The sequence below is a fragment of the Thalassophryne amazonica genome, chromosome 11 (assembly GCF_902500255.1).
Source record: "Thalassophryne amazonica chromosome 11, fThaAma1.1, whole genome shotgun sequence".
Taxonomy (NCBI): domain Eukaryota; kingdom Metazoa; phylum Chordata; class Actinopteri; order Batrachoidiformes; family Batrachoididae; genus Thalassophryne; species Thalassophryne amazonica.
Window position 1 is genome coordinate 27,707,753 of NC_047113.1, and position 27,718 is coordinate 27,735,470.

Below are 27,718 nucleotides of genomic sequence, written 5' to 3' on the forward strand. Positions count from 1 at the left end.
TCAGTCATTGGAATAACCTTTACTCTATTTATGTGTTTAGTTGATTAACTGCAAAATTTTTGCCTCTACATGTTTGACCATTTTTGGTGTGGTTTGATTTATTTGTCGTTTTGCTTTTGGAAGTACAACCAAAGCAGATGGCCACCCCACTGATTCTGGTCTGTTTGAGGTTTCTTCCTCTCATCAAAAACATGTGAGGGAATTTTTCCTCACCACTAATGCCAGTGTGCTTGCCCATGGGTTCGGTGTGGTTAGACCTTATTCATGTGTAGCACCCAGTGGTGGGCACAGTTCTGCTAATCCATTAACTGCTAATTAGTGAAGCTAACGTTTTTGTTAGCAGATTAGCTTTTCAGATAACTTTGAAAAACATCAGCGGAACAATTAGCTTCCACTAAATTTAGTTCCGCTAACTTTCAGTCTACTAACATTTTTTGGGGGGGTGGGGGGCTGGTAAAGTGAGTAAACAGTCAAAACCTTTGTAAACCCTAAAATCATACATGTTAGTTCCTGTTTATGAATGCAGAGAGCTAGGTGGTAAGAAAACAAGTTGCACTGCAGACAACAGCTGTATATAAGCAGCTCAAAAGTCAGCATTGTTATTTATTTATTTTTTGTGCATTTGTTTTGTGTTTGTGAACGCAATATGGGTGAGCTGTAGCTCCATTAATGGTTTATAAATATAAATAATATAGAGATAAACTATGACTTCTAATACTGCGATTTACTGCTTTTGATAAAGACGATGACCGTCTTTGGGGGTTTTCTTTTTATGTATTTATTTTCATGTGTTCGTTTTATGTTTGTGATCGCCTTTCAATTTACCCAGCAGCCCCTGCAGCGCTTAAACTCGAAATTGGTATCAGAATCCAACAGTGTACCGAGCCAATACTCAAAGTCAGCAGTAACTTCCACAATTTTTTTTTTTTTTTTGCGGTTTTAGCATTATAAAAGTTAACTTTTCAGTTAGCAGTTTAATGGTTATCAAAGCTAACATTTTGGTTAGCTCTGCCCACCACTGGTAGCACCTTGTGGTGACTGTTTTTATGTGATATAAATAAGTTAAAATGGAAATTGAATTGAAACTGACTAGTTGACTAATGAAGACATATATTAGGCAAAAAAAAAGTAGACATATTTTTGCAAAACGTGTGTACCGACAGCTACAAAATTGTTAGTTGTTGCTACTGTGAGCGTATGGAAGAAATAACTCATTGGGTGGATGTACTGTTCACTGTCACTCATTCCTTCATAAACCTTTTTTTTTCCTCCACAGAATTTCATGCAAACAAAACAAACATCAGAAGTGAGTTTAACACTCAGAGGCGTGATTGCTAACAATGTTTTACTTTGACTAGGATCATAAAAAAGTGAACTTACCCATTAACTGTTCATACACCCAATTTTTGTACAATTTTTAATAATAATAATAAAAATGTAACATATGTACAATCAGATTTTTACACTTAGAGGATAAACACAAATATATATCAAAATACATTTAAAAAAACAGCAGCTGCACAGACACTCCATCTGTGTGTGTCAGATTTGTGCCATCATGCTGCATGTAGGGCTGAAGAAAGTGTCATTTTGTAATTTCTGCAATAAAAATATTTTAAATGCAAGCGCAAACCCCCCACAACAACGTTTTATGTCCTGGAATCCAGCAGTTGCATGACATCTCTCCGTGTGACATGTGGGCAGCTGATCAGATCAGCGTGACATCATTCTCACAAACTCTGAAGAAAATAATACAAAATAAACAAGAGAAAAAGAAGAAAATGAATTTGATCATATAACAGATAGTACAAGTGATCCAAAATCCAGATCTTGTCTCACCCTCGAAGTCTACCAGGCCGTCTCCGTTGAGGTCAACATCTTGCAGGATCTCGGTTATCTCTCTGCCGGTTACTTGTTCACCCATCAGCTTCTTCATGGCCTCACGCAACTCTGGTAAACTGATCTGACCGTCACCGTTAGAGTCAAACTGGGCAGAGAGGATCACATGACGGAAAGGGTTCAGCGATCTCGTGGTTAAAGTATCAAACTGTCAATGCACGTGTTCACTTTGTGCAAGGAGATGAGGTGACTCTTAACTAATTTTCTCTGAGTGCTTTGCTTAGTCAAGCATGTGTTATGTCTTCACCAGATGGAGGGACAGGCATGGACAAGAGGGACAGCGTCATCCAGACTGCAGTAATTCTTCACAAATATACTGCACATTCAACACAACACTGCCTTAAAGCAACAGTTTGTAGGATTTTGTGTCATTGAGTGGTGAAGTTACAGATTACATCATGCTGTGCCAGACAAAATATGTTTTAGCTTCTTTGGCGATGGGGATTCATGCATTCTTGCCTTCTCTTGTGATAAGCAATGTGTTTTATTTCCTGGTAAGAAAAAAAGGAGTTTTCACAAATCATCCGTGACCTCTGACCTCTTTGAATGCATCTCGCAATTCTTTGACTCCGATCATGTCTGCTGTCTCTGCCAGCATCTTAGGCCCCATCAGCTCCACAAAGTCCTCAAAGTCCACTTTTCCTCCACCTACAAAATGCACAAATGCCCAATGCAATTTTTTAAAGGGAGTCACATTGTACAAAATCAGTTTTAATGGCCCTTTTATAAATGCTGGGGTTTTTTGTTGAACACCCCTAAAGTTCCACAATTCTATAACTGTGCATGTGGAAATTATTCTGCTAAAAGCAAATGTTAAACATGAAACAGCTCTTGCAAGCTTTCTGTTACATATGTCACATATCTAACTTCTTGCTTGCTTAGGGAGACACGTCAGCCAATCTGTTCAAGTTCAAAACAAGTTCAAACAACTTTATTGATTCCTAAAAGTGCAATTCATCTTCACACCCAATTACCCCAGACAAAATACAGCAATTAATCAACAATTGTTTAAGTGCACTAAACTTGAAGCAGTCCCTCATCCGAATTGAGGATGACGGACTGCTGTATGTGACACACCCACACACATACAGTGAGGAAAATAAGTATTTGAACACCCTGTGGTTTTGCAAGTTCTCCCATTTAGAAATCATGGAGGGGTCTGAAATTTTCATCTTAGGTGCATGTCCACTGTGAGAGACATAATCTAAAACAAAACAAAAAAAAAATCCGGAAATCACAATATGATTTTTTTAAATACTTTATTTGTATGTTACTGCTGCAAATAAGTATTTGAACACATGTGAAAATTAATGTTAATATTTGGTACAGTAGCCTTTGTTTGCAATTACTGAGGTCAAACGTTTCCTGTAGTTTTTCACCAGGTTTGCACACACTGCAGCAGGGATTTTGGTCCACTCCTCCATACAGATCTTCTTTAGATCTTTCAGGTTTGGAGTTTAAGCTCCCTCTAAAGATTTTCTATTGAGTTCAGGTCTGGAGACTGGCCAGGTCACTCCAGGACCATGAAATGCTTCTTACGGAGCTCCTCCTTAGTTGCCCCGGCTGTGTTTTTGGGGTCATTGTCATGCTGGAAGACCCAGCCATGACCCATCTTCAATGCTCTTACTGAGGGAAGGAGGTTGTTTGCCAAAATCTCGCAATACATGACCCCATCCATCTTCCCTTCAATACGGTGCAGTCGTCCTGTCCCCTTTGCAGAAGAGCACCCCCAGAGTATGATGTTTCCACCCCCATGCTCCACGGTGGGGATGGTTTTCTTGGGGTTGTTCTCATCCTCTAAACATGGTAAGTGGAGTTGATTCCAAAAAGCTCTATTCTGGTCTCATCTGACCACATGACCTTCTCCCATGCCTCCTCTGGATCATCCAGATGGTCACTGGTGAACTTCAAATGGGCCTGGACATGTGCTGGCTTGAACAGGGGGACCTTGCTGCCCTGCAGGATTTTAAACCATGACAGCATCATGTGTTACGAATGTAATCTTTGTGACTGTGATCCCAGCTCTCTTCAGGTCATTGACCAGGTCCTCCTGTGTAGTTCTGAGCTTTCTCAGAATCATCCTTACCCCACAAAGTGAGATCTTGCATGGAATCGCAGACCAAGGGAGATTGACCATCATCTTGTGTTTCTTCCACTTTCTAATAAATAATCATAACAGTTGTTGTCTTCCACCAAGCTGCTTGCCTGTTGTCCTGTAGTCCATCCCAGCCTTGTGCAGGTCTACAGTTTTGTCTCTGATGTCCTTAGACACCTCTTTGGTCTTGGCTATGGTGGACAGGTTGGAGTGTGATTGATTGAGTGTGTGAACAGGTGTCTTTTATACAGGTAACAAGTTCAAACTGGTGCAATTAATACAAGTAAAGAGTGCAGAATAAGAGGGCTTCTTAAAGAAAAATTAACAGGTCTCTGTGAGACAGAATTCTTGCTGGTTGGTAGGGGATCAAATATTTATTTGCAGCAGTAACACACAAATAAATTATTTTAAAAAAATCATACATTGTGATTACCAGATTTTTTTTAGATTATGTCTCTCACAGTGGACATGTACCTAAGGTGAAAATTTAGATGATTTCTAAGTGGGAGAACTTGCAAAACTGCAGGGTGTTCAAATACTTATTTTCCTCACTGTATACATTAGCAAAAATTGCATTGTAGGCTATTTTCATGCTATTTTCATTTTCATTCATCCAAAGAAAATTATTTTTTAAATTAGGTTTGATTTTCAAGTTAGTAATTATTACTTTATGTAACATGCAGTTCTAATTTCAACACCCCCGGAGCAGGAGGAAAAAAACAGCAATCTCAGGGCCTCACTTCTTATCTCTGGCTCAGACCCCAGGTGCGGAACCAGGACTATACAGTACCCTACCGTTTGAATTTCTTAAAGATTGATATGAATAAAGTCCAAGACATATTCAGCAACTCAGAAATCTTCATGAATCATTCACAGAATTATGTAAAGAAAACTGGCTGCAAGTCATGTACTGTAAATTCTTCAGAGGGCAGCAATAAGTATTTATTTCATGATCTGAAAGCATTTGAACATTTTTCAATTTGTTTACTTAAAATTCTGGGTGACAATATTTCAGACCAGCACTATTAGATGGAATAGCCTCAGAAATGTTGTCTGGTTCTTCCACTCACAGATCTGTTGGCTCAGTTCAATGAGCTCCATTTCTGTGGGCATGTAGCCCATCGTCCTCATACACTCCCCCAGGTCCTTGTGACTGATGTAGCCGTCCTTATTCTTATCAAACTCCACAAATGCTTCACGGAGCTCTGATAAACACACACACACAAACACACCACAATAAACTGCTAAGATGCTGTAAAACATAAAACGACATCAACAAAACTGCTTGCAGAGATGTCTGCTCACCTTCAATCTCCTCTGGTCTCAACTCTCTGTCCTGTCAGAGGCAGGAGAAACAAACAAGTTATATACAACCATCAACAAACATCAACTCCAGCTGAAATAAACTTAAAGCTAACATAACAAGCATACAAACAATCAATCAATCGGATTTACAGCAAACACACTGCCAAAAGCTCAAACAAAGCTCCCTGAGGTGAAGCAATGCAACAGTGAGGTCAAGTTTTGTATTTTTTCCATGCGTGTTTAAAAGGTACAAATGTGTTCTTGTAACAGACAATATGAATGTGTCAGTTCAGCACCTGACCACACCTCATTTTTAGACCAACACACCTACATGTGTGCACATGCTATTAGCATAACATGGGTGCTGGGCATTAAAATGACAATTGGGTTGGGTGGAAACTAGCAGTAACACCTACTATGCTTCACTGTGCACCACATTGTAACAGGTGTAACACAGAGCTGTTGGACTCTAACCAGTGACCGAAAGCAATGACTGGATGTCTTTGCCACCAGGTCTCTGAAGAATCGTTGGGCACTATTGGAATGACTTTGTGTAAAATGAGCGGTTATTTTCAGAGACTCCTATAAGGCTTACTACTTGCATTGTTTGGGAATGTCAGCTACCAAACTATGGCCATGTGGTGCACTTCCCTGAACAAGATCCAACACACAGGTACTCAAGTCCCGAGAAATTGGAAAAAACCAACAGAATGTCCACATACCATTTGGCTGTGAGAGCTAGATTGTTATTTTTTAATGGGTGGTCTGTCTGGGTGGGGACAACTCTGGACCGAGGCTGGTTCCATACTGTGCTGGGTGTGATGAAGAACAGCACAAGCGCATGCTCCCTGACCTGACCTAAATTGGAATAATGTGACGCATGAAAAAAAAAATCTGCTTTTCAGTGAAGGTTGTGGTATGGAGGGTTATGCAGAAAAAAAAACATTTGACTCCAAACATTTACGCTTAAAAATGACACAATGTGCAACATTTACAGTATCCATATGGTTTGGATAGGGTAAAATATTGAACAATACAACTTCACAGCAAAATGAAACATTTTATGTGAGCAGGTTCAAGCAAACAGCATAAATCACAACAAATGTGTTGCAGTTGAATGCATTCACGATGTAAGTTGACTAAACCAAAGAAGCAGTCAGAGTCAGTTTGATTTGCTCTTAACGTCCTCAGTTTAGCTCTCATGGTTTGCTGCAGTTGCCAGTTACTCGCCATCATCTCACTGATGATTTTTCGCTCACACAATCTGTTTCTCTTTGTTTCTCTGTGTTCTTCTGCTTCTTAAAGCACCTGGCTCAGGTCTCTCCTGGTGTCCTGTGCTGCTTTTGGGCTTCAGTGTCAGATACCAGAGAAATAAAATCTGCTCCCAGACTCCAGCTGTTTCTATATTATTCAAATTTAAATGATGTCATGAAGGAAAGCGGCCCTAAACTCATCTCTGTCTTCTCATGGTTGTATCGGTGTCTATCTATCTGTCAGTTCTCATCAGCATTTAATCCAACTGTGTCTTTGCTCTTCTGTCACTATCTCACAATCTCTCTCATGATGCAACAGCTTTGAAACGAGTTTGAGCAACAGATTTAAGAGGACGTATAGAGAGTGGGATTAATCCGTCAGATTAAGCACGAAGACATGGTGTAAAGATAAAGTGATATATTATTAAAGAGACTGAAAGGAAGGACCCAACTTAAATTTACTCTCAATTATTTTTACTAATTCAGTTTAATTAATTAATTTATTATTATTGTAATGATTACAGAGTGTGTCGTGTTGTGTGTGTGTGTGTGTGTTGCTGTAACATGCCCATCGTCTTCTTCATATTGTGTAATTTCTGTGATGATGTCAGAATTAAGTGAGACAGGTGACGAAGGAGCACTCAGGTTTCAGACATAGTGATGCAAAGAGATTTATTTTTGGTCGATGCAGAACACAGGTGCACCTGGAGCAGTTCAGAAGGTACCACATGCAACGTACCCACCAAGCCTTCTGGCTTTCCACACTCACAGAGCTGTGTTAACCCTCTGCCATAATGAAAACAAAACTATAATACAAACATGGCCTTTGGCTCGTCTGGACCATGATCAGATGTTTAGTTGTGAAATTGGAGAAACACAACATGTTATATCAAGAAAGACAAGCAAGTAAGGGCTGACCCTTGCCCAATACACTCTGTCTTGCAGACATGAGAAAAACAGCAATTTTTCCTCTACGGATATATCAAAGAAAGTAAAAAAGGATTCAGAAGCCACATGTGGATCCAGATGAAGATCCACAATTTGGTGTTCCTCCTCTTGAGATGATCAGTTATGTCACTGTTTTCAGATAACCAGATGAATATTTTTATGTGATTAAATCTTTTTGTGTGTTATATCATTGAAAAAGGAAATAAATGTAACAAAAAAAGTCAGTGACATAACATATATAACAACAGTAATAAGTAACAGCAGTTAAGAATTAATACATAAGAGGTCACTGACCATCTCCAAAGTAGAGGATTTGATGAGATTAAACCTCAGTTATGCTGTGAAACTTGATTATTTTCAACAAATTATGAATCCAGAATTAAAACATTCAAATGTGACATTTTTAACTGATGTAAAATCTTTTATTATAATCTCTTTTTTTTTCTGTGTCAGTGTGAGACCAGAGATGAGAAGATTTTGAGTAGTCCTGTGAACAAAGGAAAGATCGTAAGCAATCTAATAAATTATAAAGTACACACTCATTTGGATAACTTTAAGACAGGTTACTTTTTACAAGCAGAAATAGAAAAAAAAAAATTATTTGATGTTTTGAATAAGAAATTCAAAGAGAGAGAGAGAAAACCCATCACAAATATTTGAGGTCAGTTCTGTTTTTGCCATCAAGCGTCACAAATCCTTCACAGTTTTAGTGACGAAGAAGCGTCGCGAGTTTGAGTTGGTTCGGTTTGTGCAGCACATCCCGAGACACAGCGAGTGTGTGTTTGTGAAGAGCTCAACAGGATGACGCGCGCTGCGCCGTGCACTCACTGTAAGTGACCTCTCACGACCTCACACGGAGACACCGCTTAAATTCACAAGTCGATGCCGATGAGAGGATCTGAGCTCGTCCAAAGCTTCTCTCCACAAATCTCTCCACGAGCAGATTTGACGAGTTGCATGTGCAGTTCCTCCAAATGCAGCACACAGCTTGCGTGTTTATGTGACACGTTTAACCGTCACACGTACAGTATCACTGCTTTTAACTTCTACTGTAAGACTGATATACTAAGACACTGTTCTTACGTGTTTACTACATTTTCACTCATTGTATTTAGCAAGATCGTTTTAATTAATAATTTAATTTAAGAACTAATAAATACATTTTAATTGTGTATCTAATATTGTACATTATGTTTGATAATAAATTATTTATTTTGTTTTTCAAATTCGGGCAGACATGTCTACAACAGAAAAATGATTTAAATGAATGAATGAATAAATAAATAAATAAATAAATAAATAAAAGTGCACCTCAGTGTGAAAATGCACTAACTTGTCATTTGAAAGCCAACTCTATCTCCAAATTTGTAAATAATTAAATATTACTTAAATTAATCTTTTAACAATACAAAAATAGTAACTAACATGACTGACATTGTGTTCTTTTTAAAGATATCAACATATAGTACCTAATTACTTAGGTTTCCATTTGATAGCATATTGATTGATTGTTTATTTTCCTATAGTGTGCTAGCAGAATATAAATATAATAATAATAAATATAGTTATATATATGATGTGTTATCTTTCTTATGTCTTATTACTTATTATATAATATATATACCTTTTTCTTGAGCTGCTTGAGTGGGTAGGGAGAGTTCCCATGGATAAAAAAGCTTTTCAACCTACCATCCCTGGTTCTCAAGACCAGGCAACTAAGTGACTCTACTCTGCTCTTTTCTACTCTTCTATTTTACTCTTCCTTTTTAGATATTTAGATATACAGTAGTGTTCAGAATAATAGTAGTGCTATGTGACCAAAAAGATTACTAATAGCCCAATTTCATAGCCTTAAGAGTGTGCATATCATGAATGCTTGGTCTTGTTGGATTTGTGAGAATCTACTGAATCTACTGGTACCTTGTTTCCCATGTAACAATAAGAAATATACTCAAAACCTGGATTAATCTTTTTAGTCACATAGCACTACTATTATTCTGAACACTACTGTACCTTAGTATACTAGCATAGTTTCACCTTAGAATTGGATATACCTTACTGAATTTTCAGAAACCGACGGTTGGTAGTTTGCCTCTCTCTTCAGATTCTGCCATATAAAATGGAAATGCACCAGGTTCCAGTGCACACGGCTCTTAAAAGCAATGATAATCTGATCAGTTTGATTGATTTTGCACCAAAAATACACCCATGATTAATTGACTAAAGGCAACCTCTTTGTATCCTGTGTCTCACTTGGCTCTCAGACTGTGTGCCCAGCCCAGTCTCATGGTTTTTTTCATGCCCGTGCAACGAAACGCACCCGATTTTCATGGCACTTTTTTTTTTTTTTTGCTATTTATAATCAGAGGTGGGAGTAAGTCACTGTCAAGTCATTCTTAAGTCATCAATCTGCAAGTCCCAAGACAAGTCTCAAGTCATCTTGCAAACAATTGGTGGTCATTATGACTTGAGACTTGAACATATACCAGTCTTTAAACATGTTTATTTCTGCTGTAAAGGTGGTCACTGCAACATGAGGGTCTTTGGGGATTGAGTTCAAGTGGTTATTGGAGGACCTACAGGTTTTGGCAAATCCATGTTAATTCACGCGGCATCACGATTGATATGCTCATAAACGTCAGAGTACAATATGGTTGTAATTTAAACATAACTCAATCTTTATCCACTTTGTGTACATGATAATGATTGACTAGAACTTACAACTTGAACCTTCAAAATGAGGCAGACGACAGTCAACATAACTATGCCAGCAAATGTCCCTAAGCAAGGTAGCAGCCAAATTTTTGTTTTGCCAAAGTAAATGTAGGGGTGACGCTGATTATTTCATCTTACAAACCAACATCATCAAGCAAAGAAGTGAAGCTTTTTTTTTAAATGACCTTGAAGGTTCTTGATACTGACACCAGGAGCTGCTTGAGTAACCCGAACTGCATCCAATACCCTTAAGCCTGATTAATTACCAATTAGATTCTCTGTTACTGATGTTTTCAGTTAATCAGCCAAATTACTTGCCATCGATATGTGTACATGTACACAGGCTATTTATCTTATGAAGTTTCAGTTTGATTACTTTTCACACGTTTGTGTAAACCTTCAGGTGTCAGCGTTGAATGACAGAGTAGCAGTTGTAAGTTACACGCAGTTGTGACACAACACGTCATGATGAGTGTTTGTGTGTTTACTCAGAGACAATGATATTTGTGCAATATGACGCCGTGTGTTTTGGTGCTATTTTAGGTTCATCGTGCTGCCCCCCCCAACCAGGACGGACTTGTGTTTTATGTGTCAGATCATGTGTTAATGTGGTGTCAGATGGACAGCAGCTGGTGTACAGTGACGAGAGCCGTCTGTGAGAGCAAGATGAGAAGAAACAGGATAACCAGAACATGGATGAAGGTAATGCAGGAGAGAAGGAAGGAAGGAAGGAAAGAAATGGGTGGATAAATGAGAGAAATTTGAAAACTTGTTTTTACATTATTTGTTCTGTGAAATAATGAACAAGACTAAGATAAGTAAACTTCCTCTAAGGTCTGTTTCACTGAGCGACTGTGATGCGTCACGCTCGCAGGATAAGTCTGAGGTCCACTGATGGACACACGGGGCTATAAGAAAAAAGTTGAATACTCTCCAGTTTAGAAAAGCCAAACTGCAGGCCCTTTTCTGTGCCAATATGACAGGCTTTGAACCCCCAACCTCTCTGTACTGAGGTAACCGGACTAATGAAAGGCATCAAAAGGGCAGTGGATACCCTGTGTATTGAAATAAATGTTTTGGTGTATATGTCACGTATACCGTGTGGTGGTGAATTGGTCACTATAAACTTTACACCATTTATCCAGCTCCATTGGTTGGAGAGACATCCTGGAAGATGTTTTTCAGACTGTTTTTTTTTTTTTTTTGACCTTTGACTGCTCTGTACCAGTGGTATTTATATTGAGACACTCACCCAAGTAACATTCCTACCAAGTCTTGTGAAAATCTGCTCACTTGTTTCTGTTATTTTGTACATAGGCACTAACGTGCAATTACAATATTCTGTACCAGGGTTTCCCAAAGTGGCGTACATGGATTGCCACTGGGGAATGTGCAACGGAAAGTTTGAAATAGTGAAAAGTTTATGTTTGCATACATTTGGACTAGTTAGTTCCCCGTCCCCCCAATACACAAAATGGATGTTATTTTATTTTTGACAACAAGACTCACAGAGAGCAGCTTCAAGAGTCACCTGGTTTTAATCAGGTAAATTAATTAAATTATTGACCATTTTTCTTTTACTACTGTATGTGACCGCAGGACCTTTGTGGCTGGGATGGTGGTGGGATTGAACCCCAGACAGCTCGCACTAAAGACCTTTCTTCTACCAGGTCAGCCAAAGGGGAATTCCCCCGTTAGCCAAGCTAGCGGGAACATCTTTTCAATCAGGACCCGGGACCTTCATCCTGTTACATGTATAATGGACGAGAATAGAAAACCTATAATTTGTCCGAAAGGCCAAACTATCCAAAAACTGTTTTCACACTGCAAGATCACCTCTTTTGGTCAGACCAAAATTGGGACCATTGGTCCGGATTGTGGCACGAAGCAACTTTCACACACCTGCTATATTGACACGATACATGTAATTCATTGTTGCTTTTGTTTCAAGGGTATTGTGCATTTTGGTAAGTGAGTAATTACAGTGCCTCCGGAAAGTATTGACAGCGCTTCACTTTTTCTACATTTTATGTTACAGTCTTATTCCGGAGCAAATTTATTTTTTCACTCAAAATTCTACTCACAAGACCCCATAATGACAACATGAACAAAGTTATTTAGAATTTTTGCAAACTAAGAAATCACTGACAAAGGCCCTTGTCCCCTGATTGCTCAGTTTAGACGAGTGACCAGCTCCAGGAAGAGTCCCGTGGATCCAAACTTCTTCCATTTACAGATAACAGAGACTACTGTGCTCATTGGGACCTCCAAAACAGCAGAAGTGTTTTTGCTCCCTTCCCCAGATTTGTGTCTCGAGAAAATCCTGTCTCAGAAGTCTACAGACAATTACTCTGACTTCATGCTTGGTTTGTGCTCTGACATGTCATATGAAATGTGGAAAAAGTGAAGCACTTTAAATACTTTCTGGATGCACTGTATGCAATGTTCTTGTTTTGTTTAGTTTTTTTTCTGAATACACTGCAGGATACAAAGAGGCGAGATGGACATTTGTTGATTGCAAAATACAAGAATTTGATTTGAAAGCCATATTATAGCCATAATTTGAACTAAAGCCATATTATAGCCATATTGCATTTGGAGTCCAAAAACAGCCAGATTGACTGTGTACTGAATAAATCATGAAGTGGAGTGACCTTTAGGCAGGTAATACGCAGCACCTTTGGTTACGTCACTTTTATGGCTTTTATGTGCATTGTTCAGACGCTGTGTTGCTAATTTTATTTTTATCAGTTACATCAGGACTCACAAGTCACAATCTGGCATATATTTTTTAAAAAGATAGTGCTGATTGGAGTGCAATATGCCCTTTAACTACTGCATTGCATTCTGAAAATCTGGTATCAGTTTACAGCAGTGTCCCCTAGTGGCATGAAATGGTATAAGCATTCAAACCATTTAATATGTTTTTAAAACTTGGATATGGCTCAACCACTAAATCTAATCTCTTGTTACCAGTGCAAAAAGAGATTCACAGACAAACAAACAATAATAGCAACAAAATACCAAGTATTTTACATAGCTGCTCTCTGAGCGTCTCAGTAAACAGATTTGACGTTTGATTTTTGGACCTGCAGAATGTCTTGTCACTGCGGCAGAATTCGCTTGCCAGTGTGGCGACACACTGTCTGCTCTCCCACTCACTCAGCCACTTTGTCTTTTTTGGATCACTTGCATCACCGCTGACATCACTGTTTTCCTTACTTTTTATATCTATTTCCTTTTGGAAACCTCTGCCTTTGTCATCACTCCATTCAGAGATTGCTGACGTGATTACCAAACTCTGAAGGGCAACGACTGTGTATCATAAGATTAAAAAAAGAAGAAAAAGTGCAGACTGAGTCATACAACATCATGAAGTCAGCACTGTTGAGAGAGTGAGGCTCTTTTTTCTGAGTCTATTTTTAAAAACACAGAAAACTACAACTTACTCACGCCATGCGGAGACAGGTGCCGTCGTGGCCGTACAGTGTTGTGCGTCACTGCTTGTAAATGACTGGATGCCATACTGGGCTGCTAACATGGCTGCAAAAGCAGGCTGCTCATTGACAGGGGCGGTGCAACAGAGTAGGCAATTTGAAAATTCCCTGGCGCCCCTAGATAGAAGGGGGCCTCCCTAGAATGGTGGATAACTTACACATTTGACAACCTCAGAGCACACAAAACCTGTGATGTGTGGCACTCTCTGGTTGGGGGACTGGAACCCAGGGTAGAACCAGGACTTGTCTGGAAACCCACTAAAGAGGCCCCATGCTATTATCTTGTTAAACGCTTTGTAATTTCAGAGTGGCATCGTAGAAAACACCACAAATCGTACTTATCCCTCAAGCAATCCAAAAAAAAACATGCAAGCAAAAGGAGGAGATGGTGGTGAGAATCTGTTAAGTTGAATAAGGCCCCATTAAAAAAAAAACATTTGTTTATCATCGACATCAGAAAAAAGTGATGAGGGAGGACAGATTTCTTTTAAATTTATTTATTTTTTAATAGAAACAGGTACATACAATATCACTTCTAACCTAAAAAACGACACAGTACCTGCATACCAAGTGAGGAACTGAAAATATCAGCTATTTTTAAAATAATTTGTGTTGAACACAGTCAGTGTACTGCACGCTAGTAACGTGATAAACATGCGTACTGTGTGTGAGTGAGATGGCGCAATAGACTATGTGGTTGTCGATGACAACAGGTGGCAAGTTCTGAGCCCGTCTCGGTAAACTTCGGCCGTGTTACGGTTGTGCTGGTTCTTGCACTAGCTGTACCTCCATCAATAAAATACACCAAAAAAAAAAAATAAAAAATAAAAAAAATGATGTGGGCTGATTTCGACATGCAGGTGGGGATGATAAACTAATGTTTTTTTTTTATGGGGCATTAATAAATTGTGCCAAATAGTGCAGCAGATAAATGAATATTTACTGAGGGGTCCTTCAAATGCTGATGCAAGCACCAAATTTGGCACACATACTCCTTAGACATTACTCTTTTAAAAATGCCGGGTACCCACGTGAACTTTCAATAGGTGGCCAAGAAGGGGTCAATTGAAGTATTACACAGGGGTCAAAATTTAAAAATGCTCCAATCATATTGAAAGGTATTCCATATTATTTGTCTGATCATAAAGATTCCAAAAAGGTATAGTTTGGACTATCTGTGAATGAATGTTCCGGAGTTATGGGGTAAAAACAGCAAGAACAGTGACAAAGGTCAATTTCAATTTGTACAGGGGTCAAAAGTTAAAGTTGCTCCAATTTTGGTAAAAAGTGATGCAAATTATTAGTTGGGTGAATATGGTTTTAAAAAGGAATAGTTTGCATCATGTATCATGCTTAGTTATCATGTTACAGGGTAGCATATGTCACATGTCATAGAATCCAATGGGTGCTGATATTGTTTAACCTTTACTTTGCAAACCAAGCATGCAACACAGTCAAAACTATTCCATTTATTACTCCTATTAGCTCAACCAGTAATTTGCATCACTTTTTACCAAAATTGGAGCAACTTTAACTTTTGACCCCTGTACAAACTGAAATTGACCTTTCTCAGTGTTCTTGCTGTTTTTACCCCATAACTGCATAACATTCATTCACAGATAGTCCAAACTATACCTTTTTGGAATCTTTATGATCAGACAAATAATATGGAATACCTTTCAATATGATAGGAGCATTTTTAAATTTTGACCCATGTGTAATACTTCAATTGACCCCTTCTTGGCCGCCTATTAAAAGTTCACGTGGGTACCCAGCATTTTTAAAAGAGTAATGTCTAAGGAGTATGTGTGCCAAATTTGGTGCTTGCATCATCATTTGAAGCATTTTTTTCAGTTATCCGCTGCACTAAAAGCAGAAAAAAATGGTTGTATTTCAATCCAATGCAAAGAACAGCTTGTTAGTCAGTAGAGTAATTTATTTTGTCCATAGACTCTGTGTGTGTCTTCATACCCCACCCCAGTCTCTTTTTCCTGGGGGTCCCCAGAGTTTCCTGACATGCCGCTGTTCACTAGGACTGTGACTGACGATAGCTGCATCTGTTACGGATTACACTTTCCAAATGTTTCCTAAAGTAAAGGCGCTTAGAGCCTCTCAAACACATTCTGCCTTCAAACCCTCCCCAAGGATTTCGGGTTAAACAAAAAGGCAAAATAGTAAATGATTCTGAAAACTGCAGCTTAAAGCATTTCGGTCATGTGAGAGAAAACTACTCCCGGGTGTTGGCGAGATGGCTATTTATAAAAACAAGAGCTTTAAATTTGAATTTGAGGCTTAGAGTTTCAGTCAAGTGAGACATTCAATCAGCGAGATAACTTGATGCACAGGCATCAAGTGCGTGACTTGTGCAGAAACACACAGATACACAGAGTAGCAAAGCGCCAAATGCAGAAACACTGACGAGTATACACACAAACATGCACGCTCGTGCACTCACACAGCAGAGGAGTACTCTGATACTGTAATCCTACCTGTCCAAACACAGACGCCACGATGGGCAGCAGGTCTACAGGCTCTGCCTCCTCCGCTTGCTCCTTCTTCATCCTTTGTGTTCCCTCCATCATCTTCTCCAGCCTCTCCTCCAGCATCTCCTGGTCCTCTGTTGCTGCCAGCTGGGACACTCGGCTGGTTCCCTTCTGCCGTGCAGGCTGAGGCACGCCTGCGTGGGTGTCTGCAGGGTCCCCGCCGTGCTCACTGTGTCTCTTCCTCTGCTTCTCCACTTTTTTCTTGATGGCAGCCTGCACCTAGAAGGAGCCCAAAGAGTGGAGGAAAGACAACAGTGCTGAATCTGTTTGTTACGTTTACGATTCATCCAGACAGTATTCACAGCGCTTCACTTTTTTTTCCACATTTTACAGCCTCATTCCAAAATGGAGTAAATTCATTTTTCCCCTCAAAATTCGACTCAACAATTTTTGCAAATGTATTAAAAATAAAAAGATAAGAAATCACGTGTACATAAGTATTCACACCGTTTGCTCAATACTTTGTTGATGCACCTTTGGCAGCAGTTCTTGAATATGAGGCCACAAGCTTGGTGCACCTATCTTTGGGCAGTTTTGTCCATTCCATCAGGTTGGATGTGGAGCGTTGATGCACAGCCATTTTCAGGTCTCTCCAGAGATGTTCAATCAGATTCAGATCTGGGCTCTGGCTGGGTCACTCAAGGACATTTTTAATTCAGTCCTCTGGTATTTTAAATATTCTGGAAATACTATGAACACTATGATGAGCAAGTTTTTTGTTTTGTTTGTTTTTTTGTTTGTTTGTTTGTTTGTTTGTTTGTTTCCGAACATCTTCAGGTCGACGTACCTTTGATTGCTGTGATCACCAGCATTTGTCTGGATTTTTGCAGGATTAACTGAAGAGTTTTCAATCAATCTACACAAATTTTAAGAAAGTGATCAATCTGTATATGGTGTGAAAATGCACATCAATAGGCTGAGATAAAGATTTTCAAAATTATTAACTCGGAAACTGCAAACACTTAGATGCAATGAAAAAAAACCCCTTACATTTGTCGGAGTTTACATGCAGCATCAGGTGACTAACTACAGCTTTTTTTTTAATTAGTTGGAGGTCTCCATGTCTGGGGGGGGGGGGGGGGTTACTTTTGTTTTATTTTCCCATTTTAATCAGCTTCCCAAAATCAAATAAACTAATGTTAATTCAACCTGTCAGTCACACACATTCCATCACGGGCAATCAAGAAGAGAAATTTTCTGCACACACCTAATCTGAAGATCTGAATCTTTTACAGAGAAATATGTACTCAGTCAGGCGAGATGGGAGTGACGCCGCTGCGTTGCATGAAACAGGGCTATAAACATCCTACAACTTCATTCGTTCATACCTACGGGGTGTGGTGGAGGTTTGCTCCTTCAGAGTACATTCCTAGTTTTGGCTAAAGCTATAATTAAATGCATACAAATATAACCAGCTTGAAAAAAAATAGGACAGTTGCAGCTGTGCACATACAGTGCACACATAAAGGTCAAAGGGCACACAGTGAAAATCGTGACATAAACATACCTGCTTTGCACTCCTCTCCTGTGGCGTGCTCATCCCTCCAGGAGCTCCTCCTGCAGCGGGCGTCTCTCGAATGATCATGAACATATCGGTGTCACAGGCTCACAAACTCTCGCGCTGGCCCTCCCCCTCCCTCACCTTCTCGCTTTACCCTACTCGCTTTTCTCGTGCAGCTGTGGATCTTTTTATTTACTTTTTTGATAACAAATGAATTATTTCTACTGAATTTTCTAATGCGTCCACACTATAGGTCAAACAAACTGTCAATTTGTGTAGAAATCTTGTTTAAAAAAATTATAGAAATTATAATTTAAAAATATCCTAACATCCTTTCTGTTAAACCGAGTTGTAAAAAAAAAAAAAAAACAGGAAAAGAAAATTCTGCTGTATTTTCTAATGCGTCCACACCAGATGTCAAACAAATTGTCAAACAAACTGTCAATTTGTGTTGAAATATTGCTTAACAAAATTATAGAAATTATAAATTTAAAAAATCCTAACATTAGTCCTGTTAAACTGAGTGTAAAAAAAACCCCCAAACCTCAGAATAACTGAATTCCAGCGATTACGCAAATGTATTTCTTATTTCTGTCCTTTATAAATGAAAATATTTCCTCCAGCTGGCCTCGGCGGTGCAGCGTGGTGGTGTCTCTCTTGGTGTGTGCAAGAGAAGAGCTTTTTATCATCTGTTCTTGTGTTTGTTCTAGGAATGAGTTCCTGCTACTCTGCTCCTTCTCGCTATCTCCTGGTCTTTTAGGTGACACTCTATACCTCCTGAACTTCACCTCTCTCACATTATCTACCTGAGGCACGTCCACCTCTCCTTCTCTCTCTCTCCTTTTCTTCCTCTCCCACATGTCAGCCTTTTCTCCTTCACAGGTGAACACACCTCTCATTGTCCCTTTTTGCACCTCCAGCTACAATCCACACAGCACTTGTGCATGTGTCCCCCCACCCCCGTACACACACACACACACACACACACACACACACACACACACACACACACACACACACACACACACACACACACACACTTCAGCCCCACTCCCATCTTTCCTTCTTTCTTGTCTCCAACATTTCAGGCTCAACGTCACCCTTGTTGCTCTCCAACCATCTAATTTCTCCTGTCTTGTTCGATCTCAGTCCCATGTCCTCTTCCTGTCATAGGCCTTTGTTGTTGCACAAATTGGTTTCATGCTGACAAGGGTGCAATTTAGAACTAGAAATTGGGGGGGACAAAGTATGAGGCCTGCAGGGCCGAAGCCCATAGGCTGGGGGTCTGGGGGCCGCTCTAGGCCCCCAGAAGCCAACGGTTTCTAGATAAGTTCAGATGCATTCTGAGCATCCAGAACAGTCATTTTAATGTTTTGAGAAGACCATAAAGTGGACACCATTTGACTTATACAATTTGAAACTGTGGATATAAGTACTTTATTCTGAGAATAGCCAGCGTTGATTTTGTTAACATCCTGGTGTAAATAAGGTATCACCACATGTGTAGAAATCAAAAAGAATGATAGGTTGAGTTTTCATTAAAAAACAACTGCAATATGGTAAAATGTTTTCATAAATATGAAAGAACAGGCTCTTAATAATTATTAACTATCGCATACTGGATTTTTTTCTCAAGATTTGTTTTTGCATAAGTTTGAAAAACAACAGATCATAAGTTTAGGATAAATTACTTATCATGAATTTAATTTTTGAAGTGGCACTAATGACAACACTCATACTGAACATAATTTTGCTTACATAGACTGATTTTGGAGATCAAGCAATAATTGCAGATGGGCTTTCTGAGGTCCCAGATAGCTTTTCTGATTTCCTTTTCTAACTTTCAGAATTTAGTAAATTAGCATATGGTCCATTGATACTTATGTGTAGACACTAGTCCTTGGAGGCAACTATTTTTGGTTTCAAATCTGGGCAAATGCAGTCCCAGGAAATTCCGAATATGACAAACAAGAAACAGGTGTTGTAAACAAGTCAATGCTGCTAAAAATACAAACTTGCAGAAACAAAGCTTCTATTCTGACATGGTTTTGCACATAAGACTGGCATAGCATGTTTCAAGTACACACATATATGTCAGAAGGTGGGGGGGACATACCATATTCTGTCCCCCCTGGTTGAAAAGGTGGGGGGGGCGACATGTCCCCCCATCCCCCACCAAATTGCACTCATGCATGCTGAGGATGCTCATGCATGCATAAAAACTCAGCAGCAGTGTAACGATGGAAGAATTTCTTCACCCTCACAGTGTTTTGCTGTAAGATACATAGATAATCTCATCCAACACACATGACTGAACACTCTCACAGACCATCATCTGACCTTTGACCTCTGTTTCTGGACACGCCGGTGGATTGATCACACAATTGTCAGCACATATGAACATCGTGCTGTTGGTGCTCTCTAACAAGAGCCTCGTAGCTTTTGTCTAAAACAATTAATTCTGCTAAAAGCATCAGCTTTCTAAAAATAACACGTCCCTTCAATTTGCCCTCCTCCCAGTGGCGGGTTCTATTGCTGCTCTGAAATGGGGACGCTGACAGGTGTTTGGCAGCTTTCAGCTGATAAAGCGTCTCACTTTTCACTGTTTTGCTTTGATCTGCCTCCCGTGTATTTCTTCCTATCCCCGTTAACCCGCATTAAACATTTTTGAACTGAAACGCACTCTGGCGATTTATGTTCTCCACAGCTGAGGTGACATATAGGTTGAACTCTCTCCAGTTCCTAATGAGGTTTCAGTTAATCACTTTAAACTTGTTTTCTTTTCTTTCTTTTTTTCACTTACACACCCTCTGAGGGAGGCGTTCTCCGGCACCTCTTGCTGTCACTCACCTCATTGATTATTGATGAAGGGCAGACAAATTCTTGATGGAGAAAAGTGATCCATTGCAGAAAAGCTGAGTTACATACATGGAAGAGGGAAAAATAGAGGTGGATTTCAGGAATGGATCTCTTACACGATTCAGTGAAAAAGACAAAGGTGAGAAATTTTCAGCGGAGGGAAATGTACAAGAATGAAGCACGTCGGTATTTGCAGAAGTCCTTCCATTACTGACATGTCACCTTGACCCTTAAACAAAACATAACAGAGACACCGGGTGTGACAGCAGTAATGCAGAAGTGAGGGTTTGTGTTACTGCATGTTTGTCAGCCTCCAGTAATATCTAATTACACATCAGGACAGGTGGAAAAGCACAGGGTTCAACAGAAGCCTGACAGGTAGAGGCTTTTAACCAGACTATTGTACACATAGATGACGCACAGAGATTAAGCCGACGATAACAGATACATTTTATTTGGGTCAGACTGATTCTCATTATTTGTTTGTAATAGAAGTCACAGATTACCAAATTGCACGAGTCATAAGGGGACTCGAGCTTAAAAGTGCTTAAATGGCCACAGAGTAATGAAAACCTGCCTCTGTGCACATCTGTGCTCAACAAACACAAAACTGTTCCACACAAATTAAAAATAAATAAATAAAAACATAGCTGTAAAACAAAAATCATGATCATATTCAGTTTGGTGGCAAAACATCAGCGAGAGATTCAACTGTTTACATGACATGGAAGTGCCAGTAAAACATAACTCTTGGAAGTTTGAAATGTTTTGTACAACCCCAATTTTAGTGATGTTGGGACGTTGTGTAAAATGTAAATAAAAACAGAATACGATTTACAAATCCTCTTCAACCTATATTCAATTGAATACACCACAAAGACAAGATATTTAATGTTCAAACTGATAAACTTTATTGTTTTTGTGCAAAGATTTGCTCATTTTGAAATGGATGCCTGCAACACGTGTCAAAAAAGTTGGGACAGTGGTATGTTTACTACTGTGTTACGTCACCTTTCCTTCTAACAACACTCAATAAGCGTTTGGGAACTGAGGACACTAATTGTTGAAGCTTTGTAGGTGGAATTCTTTCCCATTCTTGCTTGATGTACGACTTCAGTTGTTCAACAGTCCGGAGTCTCCGTTGTCATATTTTGCACTTCATAATGTGCCACACATTTTCAATGAGCGACAGGTCTGGACTGCAGGCAGGCCAGTCTAGTATCTGCACTCTGTTATTATGAAGCCACGCTGTTGTAACACATGCAGAATGTGGCTTGGTATTGTCTTGCTGAAATAATCAGGGACGTCCCTGAAAAAGTCGTTGCTTGGATAGCAGCATGTGTTGCTCCAAAACCTGGATGTACCTTTCAGCATTGATGGTACCATCACAGATGTGTAAGTTGCCTATGCTATGGGCATACCATCACGGATGCTGGCTTTTGAACTTTGGGCAGGTAACAATCTGGATGGTCTTTTTCCTCTTTTGTCCGGAGGACACGATGTCCAAGATTTCCAAAACCTATTTGAAATGTGGGTTCATCAGACCACAGCACACTTTTCTACTTTGCGTCTGTCCATTTCAAATGAGCTCGGGCCCAGAGAAGGCGGCGGCGTTTCTGGATGTTGTTGATGTATGGCTTTCATTTTGCATGGTAGAGTTTTAACTTGCACTTGTAGATGTAGCGACGAACTGTGTTAACTGACAATGGTTTTCTGAAGTGTTCCTGAGCCCACACGGTAAGATCCTTTACACAGTGATGTCGGTTTGTAATGCAGTGCCGCCTGAGGGATCAATGTTGGTTTTTGACCTTGCCGCTTACATATAGAAAATTCTTCAGATTCCCTGAATCTTCTGATTATATTATGGACTGTAGATGATGGAATTCCTAAATTCCTTGCAACTGAACGTTGAGAAACATTGTCCTTAAACTGTTGGACTATTTTTTTATGCAGTCGTTCACAAAGTGGTGATCCTCACCCCATCTTTGCTTGTGAACGGTTGAGCCTTTTGGGATGCTCCTTTTATACCCAATCATGACACTCACCTGTTTCCAATTAACCTGTTCACCTGTGGAATGTTCCAGACAGGTGTTCCTTGAGCATTGGTGATGTAACACAGTGGTAAACATACCACTGTCCCAGGTTTTTTAAATGTGTTCCACTTCAAAATGAGCAAATATTTGCACAAAAACTATAAAGTTTATCAGTTTCAACATTAAATATCTTGTCATTGTGTTGTATTCAATTGCATATAGGTTGAAGAGGATTTGCAAATCATTGTATTCTGTTTTTAATTTACATTTTGCACAGCGTCCCAACTTCAATGGATTTGGGGTTGTAGGATTATATATATATTTTTTTAAGTCTATAGATTGGCCTTCGAGTTTCTTGTCTTGATGCAAATCAAAGCCGTTTTCTTTTTTCTTTTCTTTTCTTTTTTGCTTCTAGGATTTCTATTTTAATTTCACAAACCTCGCCACACAGACAATGTATGGTGGTGAGGATGGTCTGTTGCTGGTAATGTGTTTATCTTACTCTAATTAACAAAATTTATCAATTTTTAAAATTATTATAATCAACCAATGTATAGCTGTGTGGTAAATGTTAATTTAAAAAATGTCAAATTGGCCGAGTTCAATCATCTATAGTTATGTAGTGGGATGAAGGTCCCGGGTCCTGATTGAAAAGACGTTCCCGCTAGCTTGGCTAACAGGGAATTCCCCTTTGGCTGACCTGGTACAGGAATGGTCTTTAGTGTGAGCCGTCCGGGTTTGATCCCACCGCCGCCCGGGCCACAAAGGTCTTGCGGTCACAATCGATTGTGACCGCAGGACCCTGTTAGCCAAACTAGCGGGAACATCTTTTCAATCAGGACCCAGGACCTTCATCCCGCTACGTATCTCCCCACCATTTCTGACTTTGTCCCAAAGTCACAGGTGCATTTAAGCATGTTCTGTGACTACCCACATCCTGTTTGTGACGCCAGATTGTGACTGCAGGACTTTTGTGGCCGGGACAGCGGTGGGATCGAACCCGGATAGCTCACACTAAAGACCATTTCTCTACCAGGTCAGCCAAAGGGGAATTCCCCGTTAGCCAAGCTAGCGGGAATGTCTTTTCAATCAGGACCCAGGACCTTCATCCCGCTACAGTTGTATGCAAATGTTTGGGCACCCCTGATGATTTTCATGATTTTCCTTTATAAATCATTGGTTGTCTGGATCAGAAATTTCAGTTAAATATATCATATAGCAGACGAACACACTGATATTTGAGAAGTGAAATCAAGTTTCTAGTATTTACAGAAGGTGTGCAATAATTATTTAAGCAAAATTAGGCAGGTGCATAAATTTGGGCACCCTTGTCATTTTATTGATTTGAATACATTTAGCACTAATTATTGGAACACAAAATCGGTTTGGTAAGCTCAATGACACTTAACCCCCTTACAACGGTGAATCCATTCATGATAATGGTATTTAAGGTGGCCATTTCTTCTTCTTCTTTATTTTTTTATATAGCGCCAAATCACAACAAACAGTTGCCCCAAGGCGCTTTATATTGTAAGGCAAGGCCATACAATAATTATGTAAAACCCCAACGGTCAAAACGACCCCCTGTGAGCAAGCACTTGGCTACAGTGGGAAGGAAAAACTCCCTTTTAACAGGAAGAAACCTCCAGCAGAACCAGGCTCAGGGAGGGGCAGTCTTCTGCTGGGACTGGTTGGGGCTGAGGGAGAGAACCAGGAAAAAGACATGCTGTGGAGGGGAGCAGAGATCGATCACTAATGATTAAATGCAGAGTGGTGCATACAGAGCAAAAAGAGAAAGAAACAGTGCATCATGGGAACCCCCCAGCAGTCTACGTCTATAGCAGCATAACTAAGGGATGGTTCAGGGTCACCTGATCCAGCCCTAACTATAAGCTTTAGCAAAACGGAAAGTTTTAAGCCTAATCTTAAAAGTAGAGAGGGTGTCTGTCATTTGCAAATGTTTCTCCTTCTTTGCATCTCTTCTAATGAGTGGCAACATGGGAGCCTCTAAACAACTCTCAAATGACCTGAAAACAAAGATTGTTCAATATCATGGTTTAGGGGAAGGATACAAAAAGCTATCTCAGAGATTTCAGCTGTCAGTTTACACTGTGAGGAACATAGTGAGGAAATGGAAGACCAAAGGCACAGTACTAGTTAAGTGGCAGGCCAAGAAAAATCTCAGATAAGATGAAGCAAAGGATGCTGAGAACAGTCATAGACTAGTCAACCCACAAACCTGCTCCAAATGCCTACAATATGATCTTGCTGCAGATAGTGTCTCTGTGCATCGCTCAAGTATACAGCGCACTTTGCACAGAGATGCTATAATACAGAGGAAGCCTTTTCTGTGTACACGCCACAGAGTTGCTAAAGCACATTTGGACAAGCCAGCTTCATTTTGGAATAAGGCACTGTGGACTGATGAAACTAAAATTGAGTTATTTGGACATTTGTAAAGACGAATGGTCCAAAATACATTCAACCAGGATCCAGACTCTCATTGGGAGCTATAGGAAATGTTTAGAGGCTGTTATTTCTGCAAAAGGAAGATCTATTAAATATTGATGTATTTTTACTGTTGGGGTGCCCAAATTTATGCACCTGCCTATTTTTGTTTAAAGAATTATTGCACACTTTCTGTAAATCCTATAAACTTTATTTCACTTCTCAAATATCACCATGTTTGTCTGCTATATGATATATTTTACTGAAATTGCTGATCCAAACAACCAATGATTTGTAAAGGAAAATCATGGACATCATCAGGGGTGCCCAGTCTTTTGCATACAACTGCATTCATAACCATCGATTTCTATTCAGTCCACTTGGATGCAGCAATCGCCATCTTGCATTAGATGACTTAAACTTGGGTTAAAGTGATCTGAAAATGCTGTTTTGTGCAGCATCCATGTACAATACATAAAAATAAATTGTGGAGTGACATTTCATAAGTGAGTATTATATGTTATATTAATGATGTGGGGAAATGGCTAAAATTGCTGAATAAAGGTTAGAAAATGATTTATTTTTTGTGTCGATCTGTATTCGTTAAAGTAGTGACTTCAGTTTTACTGCCTGAATGCTTTATCGTGAAAAATATCTCACCATTCATTTTGCGATTCAGTTAGAAGTCTCACTTTCATACGTCTCAATTTATCCCTTTTTAAAATTAGCCTCTAGTTTTTTCTTCACATCAGGTTTTCCATCCTGAGATATTCTGTAAGAGCAAATTCATAGAATGGAAAAGTTTATTCTCTCAATTTGGTGGGTCACATGACAGACGCTGTGACATTGTATGTTCTACTAATATAAGAATATACACAAATTAGATTAATTTCTCTGTAATATACTCCATATTCCAGTAAAGTGTTATTTATTTTATTTGATATTTTCATGGAGAAGTGCTGCATAAAAGCGGCACTGCAGGTGGGTTAAGAGCAGTCTTTAATATTAATATCTTTAATATGATGCAAGCGTGCAAAGCTCTTACTTTCACCCCTGATTATTTCCCGTCTTTAACTTTATAATGAAATTAATTAAGGATCAGAGTAGTATCTGGTGTTGAGGCAGACATAATGTCTTTGACAAACTGATGGTATTATTTTCTATCTGGACTGGGACTAACAAATTCATTCAAGTCTATTATATAAATGGTCTGATCCTCTTCTGTATTTGTTTTGACAAATAGTGGCTGAACAAATGTGGGACTGAGTTTGAATAAATGTAACAGCACAGAAAATGCAGATTTATGGTGAAACTCTCTTGAAAACACTGATCATGCCCACACTGATTTCTATTTATGTCTGGTTGTTAGACGCTAACCAAGATGGCGGCGCTCTGGCAGCAGCCAGTGAATGAGCGGATCTCCGCGATCCTCCATCTAGTGAGTAGGTAGAAATCGATGGTGCACGCGTATAGCTTTGATCACGGAGAAACTGGGGAGAGCAGACATTTGCTGTTTGGTATGCTTATGTATTTTGGGTCAAGGACAAATGTCATGAAAACAATGGACATTGATAATTGGGCAGCGCAGTGTCGTTTGAGTGCGGGCGCTAAAAGGTTCAAATGTGACGCCCTTTGACGTAATTTCTCTACTTCCGGGGACAAGAATGTAGCACTTTGTCTATGTTTTTGGGCAAATTACACGCAAACAAAGTGAAAATGCAAGGAAAAAGTGACGATGCGGTGGGCAAGTGGACGTGTTGTGGTTGTGCAGGCGAGAGAATGGAGCTACTCTGGTTAGCTGTGTAGGCTAACACATACCAACACGACCTCTCCCATTTGCCTCGTCTTCTGCACTTTTCGCGACTGCTTTGGTGATTACAGCCAAAAAAAAAAAATAGTACCCCAGAGCGGCTGTCCCCATAAGTGGTCAGATCCCACAATAACGCAGGGTTCAAACGAGTCTGCGCTGCCCTATTAAATTCTGGACTCACACACTATTCCAGCAGGGGGCGGTAAATCATCTATATATTAAAAGCCACGTGACATCTGTGTACATTTTACACAGATGTCACAGATTTGTATTAGATTTGACAGACGTCGAAATTCAACCTACCATCCTGGTTCTCAAGACCAGGCACCTAAGTGGCTCTACTCTACACTATTCTACTCTTCTATTCTACTCTTCCTTTTCAGATATACCTTAGTATATACTAGTATAGTTCTACCTTAGAAATGGAATATATTATAGAAGACATAACATACTAAATTTTCATGTATGTGTACGTGAGTGATTTTATTTAGTAAGTCCAATGTAAGTACATAATATAATTGTAAATACATTAAAAATACATGGATGTCTTGTCACTTGAGATGTTAACTGGACAAAGGTCTGAAGAGTAGCAGGTGCAGAGTTATGTATAATTCTATGCACTAATCGGATACTAGCCATTCAACAATCTGTATTTTTCCAGAACATGGCAGTGATGGTGCTGCCTTGTTCTCCGGTCCAAAATTTTTAAGGCTTGTTTGTGAATGGATTCTAATGACTTCAAAGTGGTTTTATTTCTTTGTGACCAGCATGTGATACAATAATAGAATCTAAACATTATCATTGCGTTAAAA

The 27,718-nt window shown here is 39.5% G+C and overlaps 1 protein-coding gene across 1 annotated transcript; it reads right to left on the reverse strand.

The window, feature by feature from the left end:
* Nucleotides 1-1,638: 1,638 nt before the first annotated feature.
* On the reverse strand, nt 1,639-17,923 carry LOC117520820 (calcium-binding protein 2-like). The gene is made up of 7 exons (XM_034182152.1): nt 17,763-17,923; nt 16,202-16,474; nt 5,300-5,330; nt 5,065-5,199; nt 2,438-2,547; nt 1,840-1,987; nt 1,639-1,739 (listed from the first exon to the last, which is right to left on the reverse strand). The coding sequence occupies exons 1-7, from the start codon at nt 17,844-17,846 to the stop codon at nt 1,714-1,716; spliced, it is 807 nt and encodes a 268-aa protein (XP_034038043.1). The 5' UTR covers nt 17,847-17,923; the 3' UTR covers nt 1,639-1,713.
* Between the last annotated feature and the right edge of the window lie 9,795 nt (nt 17,924-27,718).

Coding starts and splice junctions, on each gene's coding strand:
- LOC117520820 (XM_034182152.1), bottom strand. CDS start 17,846: ATGTTCATGATCATTCGAGAGACGCCCGCTGCAGGAGGAGCTCCTGGA. Junction 5,331..16,201: donor TGGCGTCTGTGTTTGGACAG/GTAGGATTACAG, acceptor TGCCTCTGACAG/GACAGAGAGTTGAGACCAGA. Junction 5,200..5,299: donor GAGACCAGAGGAGATTGAAG/GTGAGCAGACAT, acceptor TGTGTTTATCAG/AGCTCCGTGAAGCATTTGTG.